At 38.9% G+C, this 19577-nt stretch overlaps 1 protein-coding gene across 1 annotated transcript in view; it reads left to right on the top strand.

The window, feature by feature from the left end:
- Positions 1-19577, top strand: part of CDC42BPA (CDC42 binding protein kinase alpha) — a 178442-nt gene that overhangs the window by 140115 nt on the left and 18750 nt on the right. Inside the window, exons 21-28 of the mRNA XM_015558957.1 lie at positions 6684-6767; positions 10017-10122; positions 11613-11749; positions 12427-12566; positions 13922-14003; positions 16030-16246; positions 17234-17296; positions 18227-18820. Of these exons, the coding sequence (XP_015414443.1) occupies positions 6684-6767; positions 10017-10122; positions 11613-11749; positions 12427-12566; positions 13922-14003; positions 16030-16246; positions 17234-17296; positions 18227-18820 (1423 nt within the window). The remainder of the gene's footprint in view (positions 1-6683; positions 6768-10016; positions 10123-11612; positions 11750-12426; positions 12567-13921; positions 14004-16029; positions 16247-17233; positions 17297-18226; positions 18821-19577) is intronic.

Genomic DNA, 19577 nt, shown 5'->3' with positions numbered 1-19577 from the left:
AACATGTAAGTAGTATTGTATTCTTCTTACGGTTAAACCTCTTGTGAGATATTATTTATAATGATAGGTATCTAGAAAGGAAATGAAATATAATTTCTTAATCTGATTAGCTATTAGTTTCTAATAGCATCTTTTAAAGAGAAATTTCTTTTAAACTTTGATATTCAAAACATTTTTTGTCATGAATATATTCATATTTACCAAACTTTGGTTCTTATCTTTATAAGAAACATGCTTTTGGAAAATAAAGTGGTAGTTTTTCAACTTCACCTATATATTAATTTTTTTTTAATCAGGCTATCATTGTACATGGCATAGTTTAACTTTTTAATTAATGCTATCTCAAAATATTATTGCAATGTTTTTATTTGTTTTGAATTTCTTTATATACAAAAGTAACTTAATTTTGTTTAATCTCTGGAATTTATTTTTACTTTAAGAGCATACTGCTCAATAAAGCTAATATGGTAATTTCTATTATTCCATTTTAGTGATTTTCCACCTTTTCCATCTCATGGCACAAGTAAACCACTAATATAAATGTATTACATTTTTTGCCAATCTGACAGAAAAAAAAAGGTTTAATTTTGGTTTATTCAAATTGGTCGACTATTATTATTTGGCTGGTCATTTTTTTTTAAATCTGGCAATCTAAGGGAAAAGAGGTCAGTGCCCGTGACTAAAGAGTCGGGGATCAGATGTTTTGAAAGGTCTTGCGGCACACCAGGTGAAAATCGCTGCTCTATTTTATTACAATGTGGTGTTGGTTATTTTTTTTAAATCTAAATGTTTTTTCACTTCTGAATAACCAGTTTTTACCTCATACAGCTAAGAAATTCATTTAAAAATATATTCTCATTTTTACTGTTTTATTTTCATTGATGAGTAAAAATTTGTTAGGAGAAAAAGACTCATAAATGACAATAATTCTTCAGAGGGGCCAAGAGATGTGTGCTAAAAGCCTCAAGAGTTAGTGGAGAGTCACTAACGTGTGTAACTACGGATTACACTCTGTTGGTGTATTTTCCCTTTGCCCAGGATCACACTGTCATAATGTCACATTTCATAGGGTCATGAAACATGCTGCCTTCACAACCAGCTATGGGCAGGGTGACAGCCGAATCTAGGAGGTGATTCCTGTGAAGTAAACCTCCCTTTAGAGCACCTGCCACTAAAGGTCTGCGGCATTCGTTCTGATCTCAGCACAAGAATGTACGTGAGACCTGCGCTCCCTTCTCCCCGTGTGCTCAGCGGGCTCCGAGAGCAGGCCTCCGTCACATGTCAGCCAGGGTTCCTGGGAGCAGCAAGCTCTTGCCTTTCTCATTTTTGAAGTTTTTAAAGTCATTGGCCCCAGAGGCACAGAGCCACTGTGTTAGCTGCTCAGTCCTGTTAACAGCATTTCCTTCGCACGGGAACACATCTGGTTTTTGTCTTTCAGTCAACCCATGGGCGCTAAACTCTTTGGTGTGGCTGGTCAGAAACTTACATTTTCTTAAGATGGCCCAAGCTTTTGCACATAACAAATCTCTTACTTGCATACTTCCTTAAAACTTTGAGATAGTTATGTAAGTCTGTTTTAAGTTCTTACTAGTGTAAAATGTATCCGCACTAGTTTGCTTATCAATTCCATTTAATTTAACCTCCTTCTCCCATGGACTCTTACTTATCTTACAATTTATATAATCTTACAGAAACTAGAAAGAAGACATTTTTAGAAAGTAAAAGCCATTTGTTTTTGCCTTATTCCCAAATTAGAATCATATTTCAGATGAATAATTTAACTGATGACCTTCTCCATGACTATTCCTGAGTAAATGAGCCCCATTTTGTTCTTTTATTCTCATTCCTGGTCGAGTTCATTGTCAGGAAGGAGATAAGATCGCTCAACCTGCCTGCCCATGGCGAGGCATTTGGAGTCGAAGGGATTCAGGCTGGCGCTCCCACTGCGGGAGGCAATGGCTGTCCCACTGCGGGAGGCAGTGCGTGGTGTGGAGTTAGCCATGCTACACACACAGCTGGTGGGCTGCAGCTCAGGACCTCCCGTCTTGAAAGAGGTCTCTAGCTGCTGTTGTGAATAGCTGCTGCTCCCTGCCCCCAGCTGTCCTCCCGGGACCCTTCTTCCTCCCCCTTCTCCCAACTCCAATGATGGTGTAAGGCCTGGGTGGTGGCCATGTTCACCAGCCCACCAAAGTCTTGCCTGTGGCCTGCCTGTGCCCACACCATGGGAGGCCCTAGGTGGGCACCAGCAGAGGGCTGCCGCCGTGTTTGCCAGCTACTAGTCAGCCCCTAAAGTAGTAACCATGATAATAAGAAAAAGAAAACATTGTAAGTACATATTTAAAATGCCTATACTGATGCTCTTTTCATTGTAGCTTCTGATGGTTCTTGCTGTACAAGTGATTTCAGAAGAATTTTCTAACCTTCTTTCCAAATTACCTCCATTCCTTTCATTTAAAAAACCCAGCCCTAGTAATTTTGAAAATTGCCAAACTGAATATATCATTAATCATTGTGCTTAGTAAGATCTCTCATGCTAAATTTTAACCCAAAGCATTTTCAGTTTCTAAAACTACTTAGTTGAAAGTGTGCAGCTGAATATAAGTGCTGGTGTTTCTACTGCTGCAAATAAAAAGCAATAAGCACAAAGCTAATAGGTCAGTTTCTTTTGCTTTCAACTAATGCCTGGCAGGGGACCAGAGTCCACTCTTACCTAGGACACAGTTCTCTCTCGTCTGCAGTGCGTATCCCTAGTAAAGACCCTGCATTTATTTCACACGCATGATTTATTTTGTAACATACAGCAGTGTCATGTGCAATACAAGTAAAGAACATACAGTAGAGATCAGTGCTCAAAGTAAGAGATCAGCAGTGGGAATTAGAGCATTTTGTTAATATTGTTATCTTAGCCTTGGTTTTCATTAAAGCTCGTGGTTACGCTTTGTATAATGACACATCCCTATTGCGAATATTCACACTGAAGTTTGTTACCCTCCTTCTCAAGAAGGTTATGACCGTGCCTTCAGGAACGCTACGAGCTGCACATTGTTGAACGTGATGCTTGGGTTTTTGTTTTTCCCGACTTACTTTCCTAGGCTGATCCCGTTGAGAGCACACATGTACGGACCGAACGTCAAGACTGACACCCAGTCAAGGTCCACATCTCCTTCCACCGCTAGTGAAGCTGAGGCAGCGCAGGCCTCATTGGAGCAGCGTTGCTCCCAGCTTTGTCACTTGTGTCAGAAGAGGGAGCTGCATAACAAGTGAAATCGGGCTCTCTTCTTTCAGTCAGACACACTGTGTAATAAGTCACGTTGGAGATCATGACATTTGACTGAACATGCAGATGGGAGTATACAGCTGAAGTAGAAAATTGTCCCCCAGACGTCAGCTTGAAATAGCCAGGAAATTTGTTTAATCACGGTTAGCCTTTATTTTAGTGAAGAACAGTGTACAGCAAAGTTATGTACATTTGGAATTGTCATCTACAAACTGCAGGCTCCTGGCAGGGTCAGGTGCCATTCTGCCTCTTTATCAGTCTAACACGGCGGGACTTCGTGAGCAGAGCCCAGCATGAGAATTGCCCCTGCTGGCAGCTGCACAGTTTATTCCAGCTGCTGGGTTAGTAATGGGCATGCAGGTGACCCTGCCTTTTCCTAGTGCAGAAACCCTTGTATTTGCACTTCATGGCTCTGTCTCCGGAGTGTGAGGACCCAGGAGCAGGCTGGCTGAGTTCAAGTGTGGGCTGTACTCGGGTCTGACTAGGTTTTTGTCCAGCCCTGGGATGGCCTGTCTCAGGCTGGGTGGTGAGACCCTCTGCTTGCTTACTTTTAAAATATTTTAACTTTATACATTTTTATTTTTTGATGTTGAAATATTTCCGTCACATAAAGAGTAACAATAAACACTCATGTCACCACCATCCACAGATTTAACAGATGTGATCATGTTGTCTTATATTTTTCAAATTTGTATTCAAAGAAGAAAATAGATAACGGGGTTGAAACACCCTTCCCTCTTCCATCCCCATCTCTCCTCCCAGGCGTGTCTGAATACCCTGACGTTGAGTTGCATCCTCTCTTCCTTGGTTTTACATGTAACTGTTTTCATGCTTTTGAGGTTTACTCATACAGACACACGTCCATTTAGTTCAGACATTATAATTACTGCATCATATTTTACTGTAGGAATACACCGCAACTATTCTCCTGTTGTTGGATATGTAGGTTGTTTCCAATTTTTTGTTACTACAAGCAGAGCTGAACTGAACATCCTAATAGCGATCTGTGCAGTTTGTTAGCATATGAGCCTGCAAGTGGAATTGCTGGGTTGTGTGCTACATGCATTTTCAACTTGGACTAGGTCTTGCCCAGTGGTCCGACCTGTTTCCACTCCCACCAGCAGGGTGTGTTCCCCTTTCCCACACCCTCGCCAGGCCTTTGTACACCGTACATGTCTGTAGCCGCTGTGGAGATGGTTTCCATTTTGGTCGCGTGGTAGTTAACTGGTTAACTTTCGCCAATTCGTTGTATGTGGAGTGGCATTTTTGTTTTAATTTGCATTTTCTGATTTCAAGTGTTTTTGAGCATCTTTTTATATAGTATATTGGTCATTGGTGATTTGCCTGTTCATGTCTTTTGTCCGTTGTTCTGTTGAATTATTTTTTCTATTATTTTGTAATTATTCTGTATATATTCTGGATATTAATCTTTAGCTGGCTATATGCATTGCAGATATTTTCTACTAGTCTGTGGCTTATTTTTAAATGTTATTTGTGGTATTTTTTTGTCTTGCAACAATTTTTATTTTAAAATAGCCATATTTATCAATCTTTTTCTTTATGAATTCTGCTTTTTGTCTTTTTAAAACATGTCTTCCCTTCGCAGCAATTATAAAACGTTTCCTCCATATTTTCTTCTAAAAGCTAAAAAAAAATTCTTAAAATGTTTAGGACTTTAATCAAACTGAAATTTATTATTGCATATTATAGGAAATGAAGTTCTAATCTATTTTTCTCATATGAACAACCAACTGTCCTATATTTCCCCCATTGACTTTTAAAACTGTCTCTGCTTTACATGAATGGGTCTGTTTGAGGGTTCTTTATTCTCTTCCATTGTTCGTTTTGTCTTTTTCTGCACCAGCAGTTCATTGTCCTAATTACTCTAGCCCTGAAATAGTTCCTGATACCTGGCATGGGATCCCACTCCCACTCCCACCTCTTAGTCTTCTTCCTTTACTTTGTGACTCTTTAGTTTTACATATGACATTTAGGATCAGTTTGTCAGATGCCAGGTGGGGCTTTGAATTGGATTTGAATTGCAGATTACCTGAGGAGAATTGCCATGTTCGTGATGTTGGGTCTTTCCATCCATGAACATGGTATACATACTTAGATATTCTTTTATTTTCTTCAGTAAGTTATATTTCACGGTATACTCCATATTGCCTGCTGGGTTTCTTGCTAGGAACCTTCAAGCCTTTGTAGCTCCAGTGAATGGGATCTTTTCTAAAATATGTTTTATTAATTAGGCATTGCTGGCCTTTATGAATTCTGTCGTTCTTATATCCAGCACCCTCGCTTCACTCCTTTTAATTCTAAAAACTTCTCCTGGACTTTTTATGTAAATTCTAATGACAATTTTATTTCGTATGAATTATTTTTATTAACTTTTATAAAGGTCTTCAGTGATCTTTTTCATATTTGCCTTTTTAAATGTTAAATTATAAATTGGATTAAGAACTTTTTCAAGTTATTTAAATGTAAGTTAGAGTTAAATTCACAATGAAGTAGAAAACTCTTAGAAACTTAACTGAATTCCATTTTAAGGTTTTAATATATTCAAAATATTCTGATTTTGGAGGTTGTATACTAACAAAAGCCAACGAGAGCCCATCCATTTTTCTCTTAATATTTTAGAATGTTCTATACCTTTATATAAAGCTAGCTTTTTCCTCTCGTTTGCTTGCTTAACATCCTAATAGGAAGTCATTTGTCACGGCTTTTTTTACACTTTGCTAATCAAGTGATATCCAGTAAAATCACTGTTTCCTTTTATTCAAGGAAATATCTTACAAGTCCCCATAAAATAAAGATATGGCTTGTAACTAAATTTAGGTATAAATTCTGGATCCCAAGGGTAATAATCTAACTACCTTCTTTGGAAAGTAATTTCTGCACAGAAATTCCACTAATCATTCAATCTCTGTCCCTCTCTCACTAATATATTAAAAATCCACAGAATTGTATTTCATATATGTAATATGCATTCGCATATAGAAGTCAAGGAGTTAAAAGAATCTTCTAAGTATTTTGATCATAAATTTTGCTAAAAACTCTTTCAGATGCTTTTTAGAATTAATGTGGCATTTTTAGGTGAACGTGAAAATGAATATCCTCATTTTTATGTAGGCTACATGCTGTGCCATTTTTTGTGTTCTTTGGTGGATTCTCTTTTCCAAATTCTTTATATTTCCAAACTGAAATAATTTTACTAATATTTCACTTGTAGATATTGCAGACAGAAATTTAAATTATCAACATTATGAGAATTTTAGCTTCATTGAGATCTATTTTGCCTTATTGATGTTTTCCTTGGCTTTATTTACTTTTATATATTTCTAGTAATGCTAGAAATGGATGGAGTTTCTTTTAACATTTATTTCCTTTTTGCCCCTGGATTCAGACTGTAGACAGTTCTCCACTTCCTGTTCACACACCGACCTTAAAGAAAAAGGCATGCTCTGGTTCAACTGGCTTTCCGTCTAAGGTACGGTCTGGTTCCAGCCTGTGTGTTCTGGGGGGAAAGAAAGGAAGAAAATGGGTTTCTTCTGCTTTCTTATATTTCCTGTGAGATATATATACATATATATATTGCTATTGGTTTCCTTAAAATTACAAACATGAAAGCTTTGAAAGAAAATAAATTCTGTATGAATGGAAATAATCACCATTGAGAAAGGTAAAAGGAGTGTCCAAAGTTTGTGTTGTTGTTCTTACATCTTTTTTTTTTTTAATATCTTTTTATTGACTTCAGAGGGAAGGGAGAGGGAGAGAGCGGTAGAAACATCAATGATGAGAGAGAATCATTGGTCGGCTGCCTCCTGCACATCCCCTGCTGGGGATCGAGCCCACAGCCGGGCATGTGCCCTTGACCAGAATCAAACCTGGGACCCTTCATCTGCAGGCAGACACTCTGTCAACTGAGCCAAACCGGCTAGGGCTTCCATTTTCTTAAATTCAGTGTTCTGAAGTCTGTTAGAGCAAGGAGGAATGCTTGGAGGATGTAGTCTAAGGCTGGTATGAAGGTGAGGTCACTTTTGGAAGAATCTAAGGTTGAGGTTAATAAAGCACACACACACACACACACACACACACAAAGATTTAGTGAAAAATTCAGGTGAACTTTCATCTTTTCATTCTATTTAATGTGACTGTGACTGAAGTGTTGTATATGGTAGAACATGCAGATTTAATTGCTTATCTCAAGCCCCTACAAAGAAATTCTAGAAATTGGAAAACTGAAAGGATTAAAAAATGTTAGCACTAGCAGATTTACTCTTGACGGTTCCTTAAAGAGCAAAAACTTAAGAGTAAAAATTAGTGTTTAGGAGAAACGTTGAGCAAAATTTTATATGATGCCAATAAATTAGGTTCTTATATTTTATTCACAGGCACGGATGCCCCTCGTCTTGACCTAACCATGTCTTCTGTAGTCCTGGGTCTTTTTAGGATCATATTCTGCCTGTTTTTATATGATGAGACTTTGAGAGATGGCAGAGTCAGACAGAAACCTATCTATTGTCTCTGAGTCTGAGTTTCTTCATCTGTCCGAGGAAATAATACCTGTCTTTCTGGCGCTGTGTCCCTCACATCAGATGATGCCTGTGAGGCACTGGCATAGTGTCTGCACCTGCGTCAGTGCCTGGTCCGCATCAGCCATCGCAGGAGGTAGCATGTAGTAACCTGTCCCGTTCAGAACAGATCACATCCCAGTTCCTCTTTGGAATGACCAGGGTCCTGAGGAACTTCTGGAATAGAGTGGTTTGATTGCTCTAAATTTGGGAGTCTCACCTCATTCCAAGTCCCCAATGCTCTGGTAGTCAGTTCATTTTATATAAAATGATTTCTTAGTTTTTATTTTTTAAATAAGTTTCTATTAATTTTAGAGATAGAAAGAGAAAGGCAAAGAGAGATAGAAACATCACTGATGAAAGAGAATCATTGATTGGCTGCCTCCTGCCCACCCCTACTGAGGATCGAGCCCACAACCCGGGCATGTGCCCTGGCCAGGAATTGAACCAGTGACTTTTTGGTTCCTTAGATGATGCTCAGCTAACTGAGCCACTATGGCCAGGCAATGATTTCTTGTGTTTTTTTAAAGAATTTCTTCTGTGGTATGTAAATTCCATATCGCAATTGAGAAAAGTAAAATATATTTTTAACTTAAATTTTAAAGCTTTGAATATTCTCTTTAGTTTTTTTATGAGAAGTTGTCTCAACTGGAGTAAATACTACTTCATAACCATTTTTTCATCAGTATTCACATATTATTGGAATATAGAATAAAGTTCTTACTAGTTTACCTGAATCACACTTACCAAAGAGAAGTAATGAGAAAAGGGAGACACGAAGGAATTAAGTAATTTGCTTCTGAGTTCACATAATGAGTGAAGGAAGGGCAGTTATAATGCATTCATTCCTGAAACATGCTGAGACTTAGTTAGGAGAGGGAAGGAGGGTTCTGGAGAACTAAGTTCTTACATGGATTTACCATCACATGGCTCAAGACAAGACTGGGAGAATTTTAACTTCTGGGTTTTCAGTAAGAAATTTTAGGCTGCCATCTGTCTCTAGAATAATATGTATGTATTTTCGCCTGGGCAAGTGTAATACTGCCTGCTCCCATGGGAGGAAACAGATTTGTTAAGCAGATGATTTGTTCTTGGTCCCAGAAAAATCAAATACATGATGTATAGTAAGGCTAGAATTTTTTATTACTCTTTGTTCTTCCTGAAGAGGTCTGAATGCATGTTAAATTTCTTTATTTCTATAGGTATAAACATGCAAGATTTCACTTAACTCTGCTAAAGAATAATTTGAAGAATTGATAAAAATCCTGAAATCAAAATTTTAATTATAAAATTTTAGTTATAAAAGCTAGTTTATAACTTTTCAAGTGTCAGTTCAAGAGCAATTGATTATCATAACTTATTTTAGCATAATCCAGCTCAATATTGCCTAATAAAAATATTTAAAGAGCATAGATTATAGAACTATATGGTGAGAAAGGAAAATAATTCATTTTACTCCTATAAAGAAACTTTCCAGTAGCTGGTGTGGGGCCCAGAGATTCATCATATGAAGATTCTTTAAATAACCAATGTGTATGTTTTTGTTGTTGTTTTTGTTTTTTCTTATGACACTGATGTATTTATTTCCTGTCATTTTTTAAATCTTTTTCATTTATTACTAATAAAAACTATCCACATACACACCGTGTATTCTTAAAGAGAAATGTTTGTAAAAGTCAGCCATAAAACATCTATTTATAATTTAAGAAAACAACACACAATTTATATACAAATCCAATAGATGTTTTAAATCATAATACAGAAGATTTTATATTCTCATAAAATATTTTCTGTGTTTGATGCAGTAAAACAGTTAAATTTAAACCTATATTTAAAAAGCACATTCAGTCATTTAATTAGATATCTATATATAAAAGCCCAGCAACCAGAACAGTGGAACCATCGGAACAGCCGGTGGCTATGAAGCGCACTGTGGCAGCCAACTGGCCTGCTCCGGGCCCCGATCAGGGGTGGGACTGGCTGTCCAACCTCTGGCAGCCCCTCTCCCCTGCCCGGCCTAATGGCCCCCATCGGGGCGGGTCAGCCGGACCCCACCTGTGCATCAATTCATGCACCGGGCCTCTAGTTATGTAATATGTCACTTTGATGTTACATTTTTGGACTAGTAAACACTATGTGTATGTTTCTATCCATTTGCTTTGCAGCGCAAGACTCATCAGTTTTTTGTCAAATCTTTTACTGCTCCCACCAAGTGTCACCAGTGCACCTCTTTGATGGTGGGCCTGATCCGACAGGGCTGCTCCTGTGAAGGTAAGAATAAGATGGTAAGAAAGTGTGACTTCAGAGCCCTAACAGCTGCCGCCTAACTGTAACCAGGGAACTATTCTTTTCATAAGGTTTATAAACATTTGTTTTACTTAATCATTTGCTTTTCTTTGCATAACAGGAATAGAGACAATAAAATGAGCACCTTGCGAAAGTCTGTTGAATATCAGAGAAACTAGATGGATAGTCCCCAGAAACATTTTTCAAGGGAGATATTTAAATGTCTTATTCATCTTTATTATTCAGATGATTTAGTGGTTTCGAAAAACCATTAATATATGTGGCAAAAGACATGAAAGTTATCTTTGAATCTGTTCATTTAATTTTAACCTTGTTTAATTGATCAGATAAATTGTTATTGGAAGGTAGACAATGCAGTATCTTTTTAGAAATATTAAATGTCTGCCACTATGCCTCAAAGGTATTTTATTTCTAGTATTACCAGCAGAGATTGTCCCTACCATTCACTGATTCATCCGTCACTTTATGGAATGGCCGCTCTGTGCTTCTGGGCACTGGGCATGCAATGGTGGATGAGGCATAGGGGGGTGTGGGGTGTGGAACACAGAGCCTGCCCTCACGGAGCCCACATTCTGAGAGATGAGAGAGCAGAGGTGGTTTGAAAAGAAAACAGTGTATTTATTTGGGCATCACTTTATTTTTCCTATGACTTCGGAAATGAAAATGATCTAAATTATAATGGGATATAGTATTTGTGTATATTTTAGAAATATGCTTTTTTACAATCACGAGACTTGCAACTATACCAATACCTCATATATAATTTACCGCTCACTGTGAAAAAGATAAGGAAATTGGTACTGATTCAAATTCTGACATAGTTCCTGTTTCTTGCCATTAGGGTTGGGAGGGACCTTGAAGGAAGGTTTTCAGTCTCCAGCAGTTGCGCATAGAGGACCCTTATAGAGGGCCCTGGTAGAGGACTCTGGTAGAGGGCCCTGGTAGAGGACTCTGGTAGAGGACCCTGGTAGAGAGCTCTGGTAAAGGGCTCTTGTAGAGGACCCTGGTAGAGGGCCCTGGTAGAGGGCCCTGGTAGTGGGCCCTGGTAGAGGACCCTGGTAGTGGGCCTGAGTGAATACTTTGGATAAAGGGGAAATTAGTAGCGTCCACGCAATGCATTCTGTGTTTGGTTAGTTCTCCCAACCAAAGTGGCAAATCTCAATTGCATTATCTTAATTAGTTTGTTAGATGCATGAGTTTAGAGCCAAAGAAAATGGTCAGTTTGGAAAGTGGAGATTTGAGAGTTTTGAGTGAATGAAATGATGGATAATGACTGACATTGAAATTCTTACTGTTACGTAAATAAATCAGCCCCCCCAAATGACAAAATAGTTTTTGAGAATAAGTTCAGAGAGAAGCATTCATTTACCTTGCTTGTAATGAATTCTTGGTGGATTTTCTTTTTGTAAAATGAATTTTTATTGAACTTTGTTTCTTTTATGTCCTTCCAAAAGTGTGTGGATTCTCGTGTCATATAACTTGCGTAAACAAAGCTCCCACCGCGTGTCCAGTTCCTCCTGAACAGACTAAAGGTCCCCTGGGGATAGATCCTCAGAAAGGGATAGGAACAGCCTATGAAGGCCATGTCAGGGTAAGTGTCGTTTGGTTGGGTTTAGATTAATCTTTTAAGGTTCATTAATGGATTAAAATGCAGTCCAGTCACCTTACAAACACAGTCCTTAACAGAAAATTAAATGAATAAAATTTACCTAATAATTTTATTTCACCCAAGTAATGATTTGAAAACAAAAACCTTGTCTTTGCTTGGAAATCAGTTATAAAATGTCTCAAAATTTTCCACTCAGTCTTTATCTTGTCATGAACAAATGTTGGAATCTCCATAAAAAGGGTCTTCAGCTCTTGGCCTTGTGGAGAGGTGGCTTATGCTTATGACGTATGAGATAGTGTCAAGGCATGATCGTACTTGTAATCTTAATGACATCTGAAGTGTAAGCTGCATTCCGTCTCACTACCAATCTGACTTTTATGCTATTTAGAAAGAAATCCATGAATGTTTAGTTAATTACTAGTGAACGTTAAAATGGTGCCATTTAACAATGTTTAGAATATAAAGTCCTTCGGTGATTGAAGGGTGTCCTCTCACAGTTTATGAATGATGTGTGTGTTCCACCTGCTCCTTTACCGGCCGGAGTGACAGGCTTCGCGGGTGCATGTTCTCTTCAGTTTGCACACGCAGGTGCACGTGTAACTACATGGGCGCTGGGTGACATTTTGGTGTGAGTTGTTTTCTTTGTGTGTTTGCCTCAGATCCCTAAGCCAGCTGGTGTGAAGAAAGGATGGCAAAGAGCATTGGCTGTAGTTTGTGACTTCAAACTCTTCCTGTACGATGTTGCCGAGGGAAAGGCATCGCAGCCCAGCGTTGTAGTCAGCCAAGTGATTGACATGAGGTAAGCTTTCAGAGGGGAAAATATTGGCATCTTTGCAACATGGGGATCAAAAATGTGTGATTTTTCTTCTAATTATGTTACCATGTTTTTATTTAAATCTCATTTCATGTTAATTTTCTAATTTACTAACGTTGCTATCCTATTTAATAAAAGCCTAATATGCAAATTATCCCTTTGACCTGGAGTTCGACCAGGGGGCAGGGCCAGTTGGCCAACTGCCCGTGGCCCATCCCCCGGCCAGCAAGACTCCACCCATGCACAAATTCGTGCACCAGGCCTGTAGTAGTACAATAATTAAAAATAGGAAGTAAGATGTAGTTATAGGACAGGTTTAGGGGGGATTGGGGGTCAGAGAGAATAAGCTAATGTTTGCATCCAAAGGACTAGTTTAAAGGTTGCTAAGGTATTGGAAGCCTACTGCGTAGTGTTCATATCATCACCTAAAAGCTTAGAATATAACTTCCATGTAGGAAAGGAAATAAAAATCTCAAAGTCATATAGACTCTTGGAATATGTAACACATTGGTAAACATTTACATAAACACATCGTGACTGTTTCCGGCCTCACTTTTCAGGTCTCATCCTGCCCCTTCAGTGCCCTCCTTTCCTCTTAGAGCTCTAGCCCTTCTCCTGGGGTCCCCTCACTAACTCTCATAGCTCCCACCACAGCAGCGTTGCCGACTCCCACACTCGTATCTCCAGTCCAGGTCTTCCTCCAGCACTCAGAGCTGGGCTTTCCAACTCGGGCTCACACTAGCATCTCATACCAGCATCTCTAACATATTCCATATCTTTCCCATAAATATGGAATAGGAAGGAATAAACTCAAGACAAATTAGCAAGGAAAATCTGGCAGTGTCTGCTAAGGGCCTAAATATAGAAAGAGGGAGATAGATGAAAGATAACACTAAGGTGTCAAGTCTCTAAAACCAAGGTGATGATGGTACCAATAACCAAATTCAGGAATAAATTGTTGTGGAGCAAATCTGTTGTAGGTGTTGACGGAACAGTAAAATGACAGATGAGCTGTGTTGAGGGCACTTGAGGTATATCATGGGAGGCAAGAGGGTTCAGGTTCATTTCGAATCCCAGTACCTTGTTCCTACTGGCTTGGCACTTTGGGTGAGCCGGGAGTTATTCCTAGCTCTTGTGTAATGTGCCACTGTAATGCTACTGATCAATTATTATGGCACTATCAGTTGAAATGGAGGGAAAATAAAATTTTTAAAGAATTCAATTTGGATGTTTTGGGCAATTCAGTTTTGAGTGTTGTTTCATATGTATTATTTGGATATACACCCAAGACCACACACATACCCCCACACACTGATTTTTAACATTTCACTTTCCTTCAGGGATGAAGAATTTTCTGTGAGTTCAGTCTTGGCTTCTGATGTTATTCATGCAAGTCGAAAAGATATACCCTGTATATTTAGAGTAAGTATGTGTGTTATAGTTTGATGACTAAATTAATTGTTTTTAATGAGTATATGTTTTGGCTCTCCAATACTTGAGTGAGTAGATAAATAGTGCTAAGTAAATATTTAAATTTGAGAGACCTGAGGAAAGCATTACTGTATAGCTTCTAAGTTAGGTTTCCTCTTGGATAATATTTTTGCGTCACAATTGAATTTTCAAACAAATACTGTCGCACAGAAAATTAAGTGTGAGTTACCCAATTTTTTTAAAAAATGGAAGTTTTTTCTTTTTAACTTCATTTTAAAAATTAACATGTTTCCAGTTTTACTGCTTTGCAACAACCACTCCAGAACTTAGTGGCTTCAAGTAGCAGTGGTTTGTTCCCAGCATATTCTGTGGGTCAGCTCTGCAGTTGTTTTGCTGTTGCCCGGGGCCCCTCATGTGGCTGCATTCAGCTCATTTAGGGCTGGAAGCTCCAAAATGGCCTCCTCTTCACATCTGGGGTGCTGGTGCTGTCTGTGGGCCGGGCGGTCAGTTCCCTCTGTGAACTCTCTGTGGTCTCTAGTCGTTCAGTAGGCTGTCCGAGCTCTCCGGGGCTGGCTTCCAGGAGAGCAATGGGGCCTTTTCAGGCCTTCTGAAGTGTAGACCCCAAAAGACATAATAATCCTCTTGCTGTCTGTTAGTCAAAGCAAGTCATGAGGTCAGCCTGGCCTTAAGGGGAGGGAATAGATGCCCCTTTTAAAAAATATATATTTTTTTATTGATTTCAGAGAGGAAGGGAGAGGGAGAGAGAGATAGAAATTTCAGTGATGAGAGAGAATCATTGATTGACTGCTTCTTGCACGCCCCCTACTGGGGATCAAGCCAGCAGCCCCACGCATGTGCCCTTGACTGGATTCGAACCTGGGACCCTTCAGTCCACAGGCTGACGCTCTATCCACTGAGCAAAACCAGCTAAGACTAGATTCCATTTTTTGATAAGAAGAATGGAATTCCATGGGAAGATTGTTGGTACCTATCTTTGGAAGCTGTTCACAGTGCAATCTAGTATTGGTGAATTAAGATAAAAGAGGTAAAAAAAAAGGGTGGGGGGGAACTGGCCCAACCTTATGCCTGTAGGCTTAGTATTTGTCAATGAGTCTTGTATCTAAGGAAGGTCAGACAAAGACTATACAGTACTTTGTCTCAGTTCCTAAAACAACAACTCTGCTATCTCCAGCCTCCTATGGAGCCTACAGAAGCCCACTTTTCTGTAATTGATACATAGTGGGATTTTATTTTCATGCTGTTTAAATTATAAACGGTCCATATATATGTAATTGAAATCTGCCCAGTTATAAATGCTGTTTTCATAATGATAAGCTTCATTTAAATAGTAACTAAAGGATCTATCTTCTTTAAGATAATGTGAGTTATTGTTATGGAATAACAGAATGTAAGTATTTCTGAGCATTTCTGACTTTTAAAAAAAGTTGAAAATCAGTATAATATAGTGTTTACGAGCATGGACAGGGACCCCACTTTTGTTGTGTGCCCTTGGGGAAATTAATTTCTCTGCATCACAGTGTTTTATGTATAAGGTCAGGATTAATAACAATAATTACCTTATGAAGATGTTGAGAGGGTTATGTGAGTGAATACTTGTAAAGTACTTTGATCAATGCCCAGAGATCAATAATTACTCAAAAATGTCAGTTGCATTTTCTAGTGATAGTATTCTGGCACTGTATACAAAGAAAAAAAAAATGATACTAACATTTAGAATGGTATCTGCTACCTTTGCTTTACCACGAATTCTAATGCTGAAACTAATTATTCTTCTCATTAGGAATAGCTGTCCGCTGCTAAAGGTACCACTTCATGGACGCTCATTTTGTTGGCTAGTGCAGCGGTCGCCAACCGGTGGTTCGCGGACCACTGGTGGTCCATGAGGTCTGAAAGGTTGGCGACCGCTGGCTAGTGCTAAGCAAACTAATCTAAGCATAAAACTGACCTAAAGGGTGTCTGTTTTCTAACATCATGAATTTTGTTTCAATTTTTCTAGGTCACAATGTCCCAGCTCTCAGCACCTAATAACAAATGCTCAATCCTGATGCTGGCAGATAGTGAGAATGAGAAGAGCAAGTGGGTGGGAGTGCTGAGTGAATTACAGAAAATTTTGAAGAAAAACAAATTCAGAGACCGCTCCGTGTATGTTCCCAAAGAGGCTTATGACAGCACGCTGCCCCTCATCAAAACGACCCAGGCCGCTGCAATCATAGGTACGCATTGATAGCATCGGTCATGTGATCACGTTGTTTCCTCACTTACCTGGTCAGTGGGGACTGCTTCCGTCTAGGAATTCCAGTGTCCAACCTGGTATGTGTTAAGTCACAGGTACACAGTGTTTATTGGATGAATGAGACCATTTTAAGCTTTGTTTCTCAGTAAACCAGAGTAAGTCCACTTTCAAATATGTTTTCTTCTGACAAAAGCAGCCGTGCTAAAGTTTAACTTCGAACATATCTATCCTCTGCATGTGCGGTTGAGAACAGTTGTTTCGTTTCTTAAAGCATAACCTTCCGTGTACAATGTGGATGCCAGTTACCTTGCAGAGGTTATTGGGAAGTTTAACTGAGATGCAGGGCAGAACAGAATGCCCTTGTACATCAGATGCCCTAAACAATGGCAGCCTTTGTGTCTGGAAGTTCAAATTACCACCATATTCTTATGTACACATCTAACTCTTCTGTTACTTCCTAGTAAATAATAAAAAGTTGAATGAGTAGGGTTCAAATGCCTTTCACCTTTTATTGAATAAACATTTGCTTCTTTTGTAAATATTGATGTAGATAATTTTCTGATGATGATTCTATTAAAAAAGAAATGAGCCCTAGCCGGTTTGGCTCGGTGAATAGAGCGTCGGCCTGCGGACTCAAGGGTCCCAGGTTCAATTCCGGTCAAGGGCATGTACCTTGGTTGCGGGCACTTCCCCAGTAGGGAGTGTGCAGGAGGCAGCTGATCGATGTTCTCTCTCATTGATGTTTCTAGCTCTCTATCCCTCTCCCTTCCTCTCTGTAAAAATTCAATAAAAAAATATATTTTAAAAAAAAGAAATGAATGGAAATTTAATAGTAAAAATGGTTATTGCTATTTTTATATTGTTTATTTCAGGGTTTTACATCAAATTTATTTGTTATCTATTTTCTATTATTTTACATAGTTTTTACCTAATAAAAATGTTTCATATTTATTTATATCTTGCATAGATCATGAAAGGATAGCTTTGGGAAATGAAGAAGGTTTATTTGTTGTGCATGTCACCAAAGATGGTAAGAAAAAAATTATTGTGGGGTAACTTTAACCTGTATGCTGCTAGAAAATTCTAAACTCTAGTCTCTAAATTCTATAAACAGCAGGATTTGCTTACTTTTTCTATAATTGAAATTTTCCACACCTAATTTGATATGTTTATAAGTCAAAAGATAATTTTTTAACTTCTATAATCATCCTGAGTTCTAAAACATCCACGTATGGACCCTTGTTCTTGCGGGACTAAGTTCTGCTATAGGGCTCAGGTTGCACTTCTAAAGAAGGTGCTGAAAGAAAACGCACTTGCTTTTTCCCTTGTCCCAGTAGCTCTCGAAGAGGTAGCTCATTGAAATGTGCTTGTTGTTGGGGGTTTTTCCCCATAGTTTATTACAAAGGTCTTTTTCTAAAGATAAATTAAATACTGGGTGAAATAAAAAGAAACCAATTTAATTTAGCATTCTTGAATACAGAGCTCTAAGTTCTGTATTTATATCAAGTTAGTTCATGAGAAAATAATGCACTTAAACTTCATTAGTTTGTTACCCATACAAACACTTTTAGTGAAATATGAGTTACTTAAAAAAACAAAACAAACAAACAAACAAAACAACAAACCCCATAGTAAAAAGTTCCCTGAAACTCAGTGCCAGTAAAGAGGTTTATTGTTGTTACTGTTTTTGAAGATCTGGCATGCCTCATCACATGGCAGCTTTATGCCTTGGCTGCGAGAGGTCTCGGCGCTGAATTTAATACTTTACGGGAGTGAGTTAATTGTCTTGTACTGGGTGCAATTATCTTCCTCGTCCTCTGTGATTTCTGAGCTGTTATTCTTTTCTGTATGTGTACCTGTCTTTATTATAGGTTGACATACATCCTTTTGAGTATAACTGGGTTATGATTAATAAATAAACAACATTATTTTGCATCTGACTTATTATTTCTTTGCATAGAAATTATCCGAGTTGGTGACAATAAGAAGATTCATCAGATTGAACTCATTCCAAATGATCAGCTCGTTGCTGTGATCTCAGGACGAAACCGTCATGTACGACTTTTTCCTATGTCAGCTTTGGACGGACGAGAGACTGAGTTTTACAAGCTGGCGGAAACTAAAGGGTGTCAGACCATAACTTCTGGGAAACTGCGTCATGGCACTCTCACCTGCCTGTGTGTGGCGATGAAAAGGCAGGTCCTCTGTTACGAACTATTTCAGAGCAAGACCCGTCACAGAAAATTTAAGGAAATCCAAGTCCCGGGTAACGTCCAGTGGATGGCAGTCTTCAGTGAGCACCTCTGTGTGGGATTCCAGTCGGGATTTCAGAGGTACCCCTTGAATGGAGAAGGAACTCCGTGCAGTATGCTCCATTCCAATGACCACACGCTGGCCTTTGTCACGCACCAGCCCCTGGACGCCATCTGCGCCGTGGAGATCTCCAGCAAAGAATTCCTACTGTGTTTTAGCAGCATCGGGCTCTACACCGACTGCCAGGGCCGCAGGTCGAGGCAGCAGGAGCTGACGTGGCCCGCTAACCCTTCCTCCTGTTGTGAGTCTCTTCCTTTCGGCTTTCTTCTCTTTCTCTTTCTTCTCCCTCTACTCCATCTCCTAGATGTATTTATTGGTAATAACTGGTCATTTTTAAGCCATCTGTAAGGTCTTTCCTAAGTATTAAGTTATTTATGTAAAGTAACCATGTGTAGTTAAGCCTAGGACAACAGTATCAACATTAACATGCCAATAATTAAAGCTAATTTTTCTATGGAATATTATACTTAGGTGGATTTTTTAACCCATGTTGTTGTATTTTGAAAAAACCTAAATTGTATCTTTGTGGTCCTCAAAAATAGTGTGATTATTAATAGCTGATAAGACTTCCTCTGGAGAAGTTGTGTTACTAAGTGTGTTAATCAGTTACGTAAAGAATAGTGTAGCATCTATAAGAAGTGATATTCAGTTTTACATTTTTATTTAGGTAGGTATATATTAAAAAATTGTTTATTTCACTCTTTGAGGAAATGTTATGACATTAATACGTTTTGGAATCTTCATTGTATGCATTTCACTCCCTGTGATACAATAAGTAGGAGTATCCAACCCAGAACCTTTTGTTTTTAGTGGAAGGTACTTGAGCACATTTAAATGCCGAAAGGAAGTAGCCACTAGGTGGCTCTATAGTAAATACAGGAATGGGAGTGAGACCCTAAGGCGGCCATAGGCTGGGAGGTAGATGGGGAGGATGCGGGCAGCAGGAGGACAGCGCCTCCCCCACAACAGGACAGGAGGGCGGGGGAGCACGGGCGCCT

Source organism: Myotis davidii, unplaced genomic scaffold, assembly GCF_000327345.1.
Source record: "Myotis davidii unplaced genomic scaffold, ASM32734v1 scaffold333, whole genome shotgun sequence".
Lineage (NCBI taxonomy): Eukaryota > Metazoa > Chordata > Mammalia > Chiroptera > Vespertilionidae > Myotis > Myotis davidii.
Note: the sequence above shows the minus strand (reverse complement) of the source record. Positions and strands in the feature narration are given on the sequence as shown.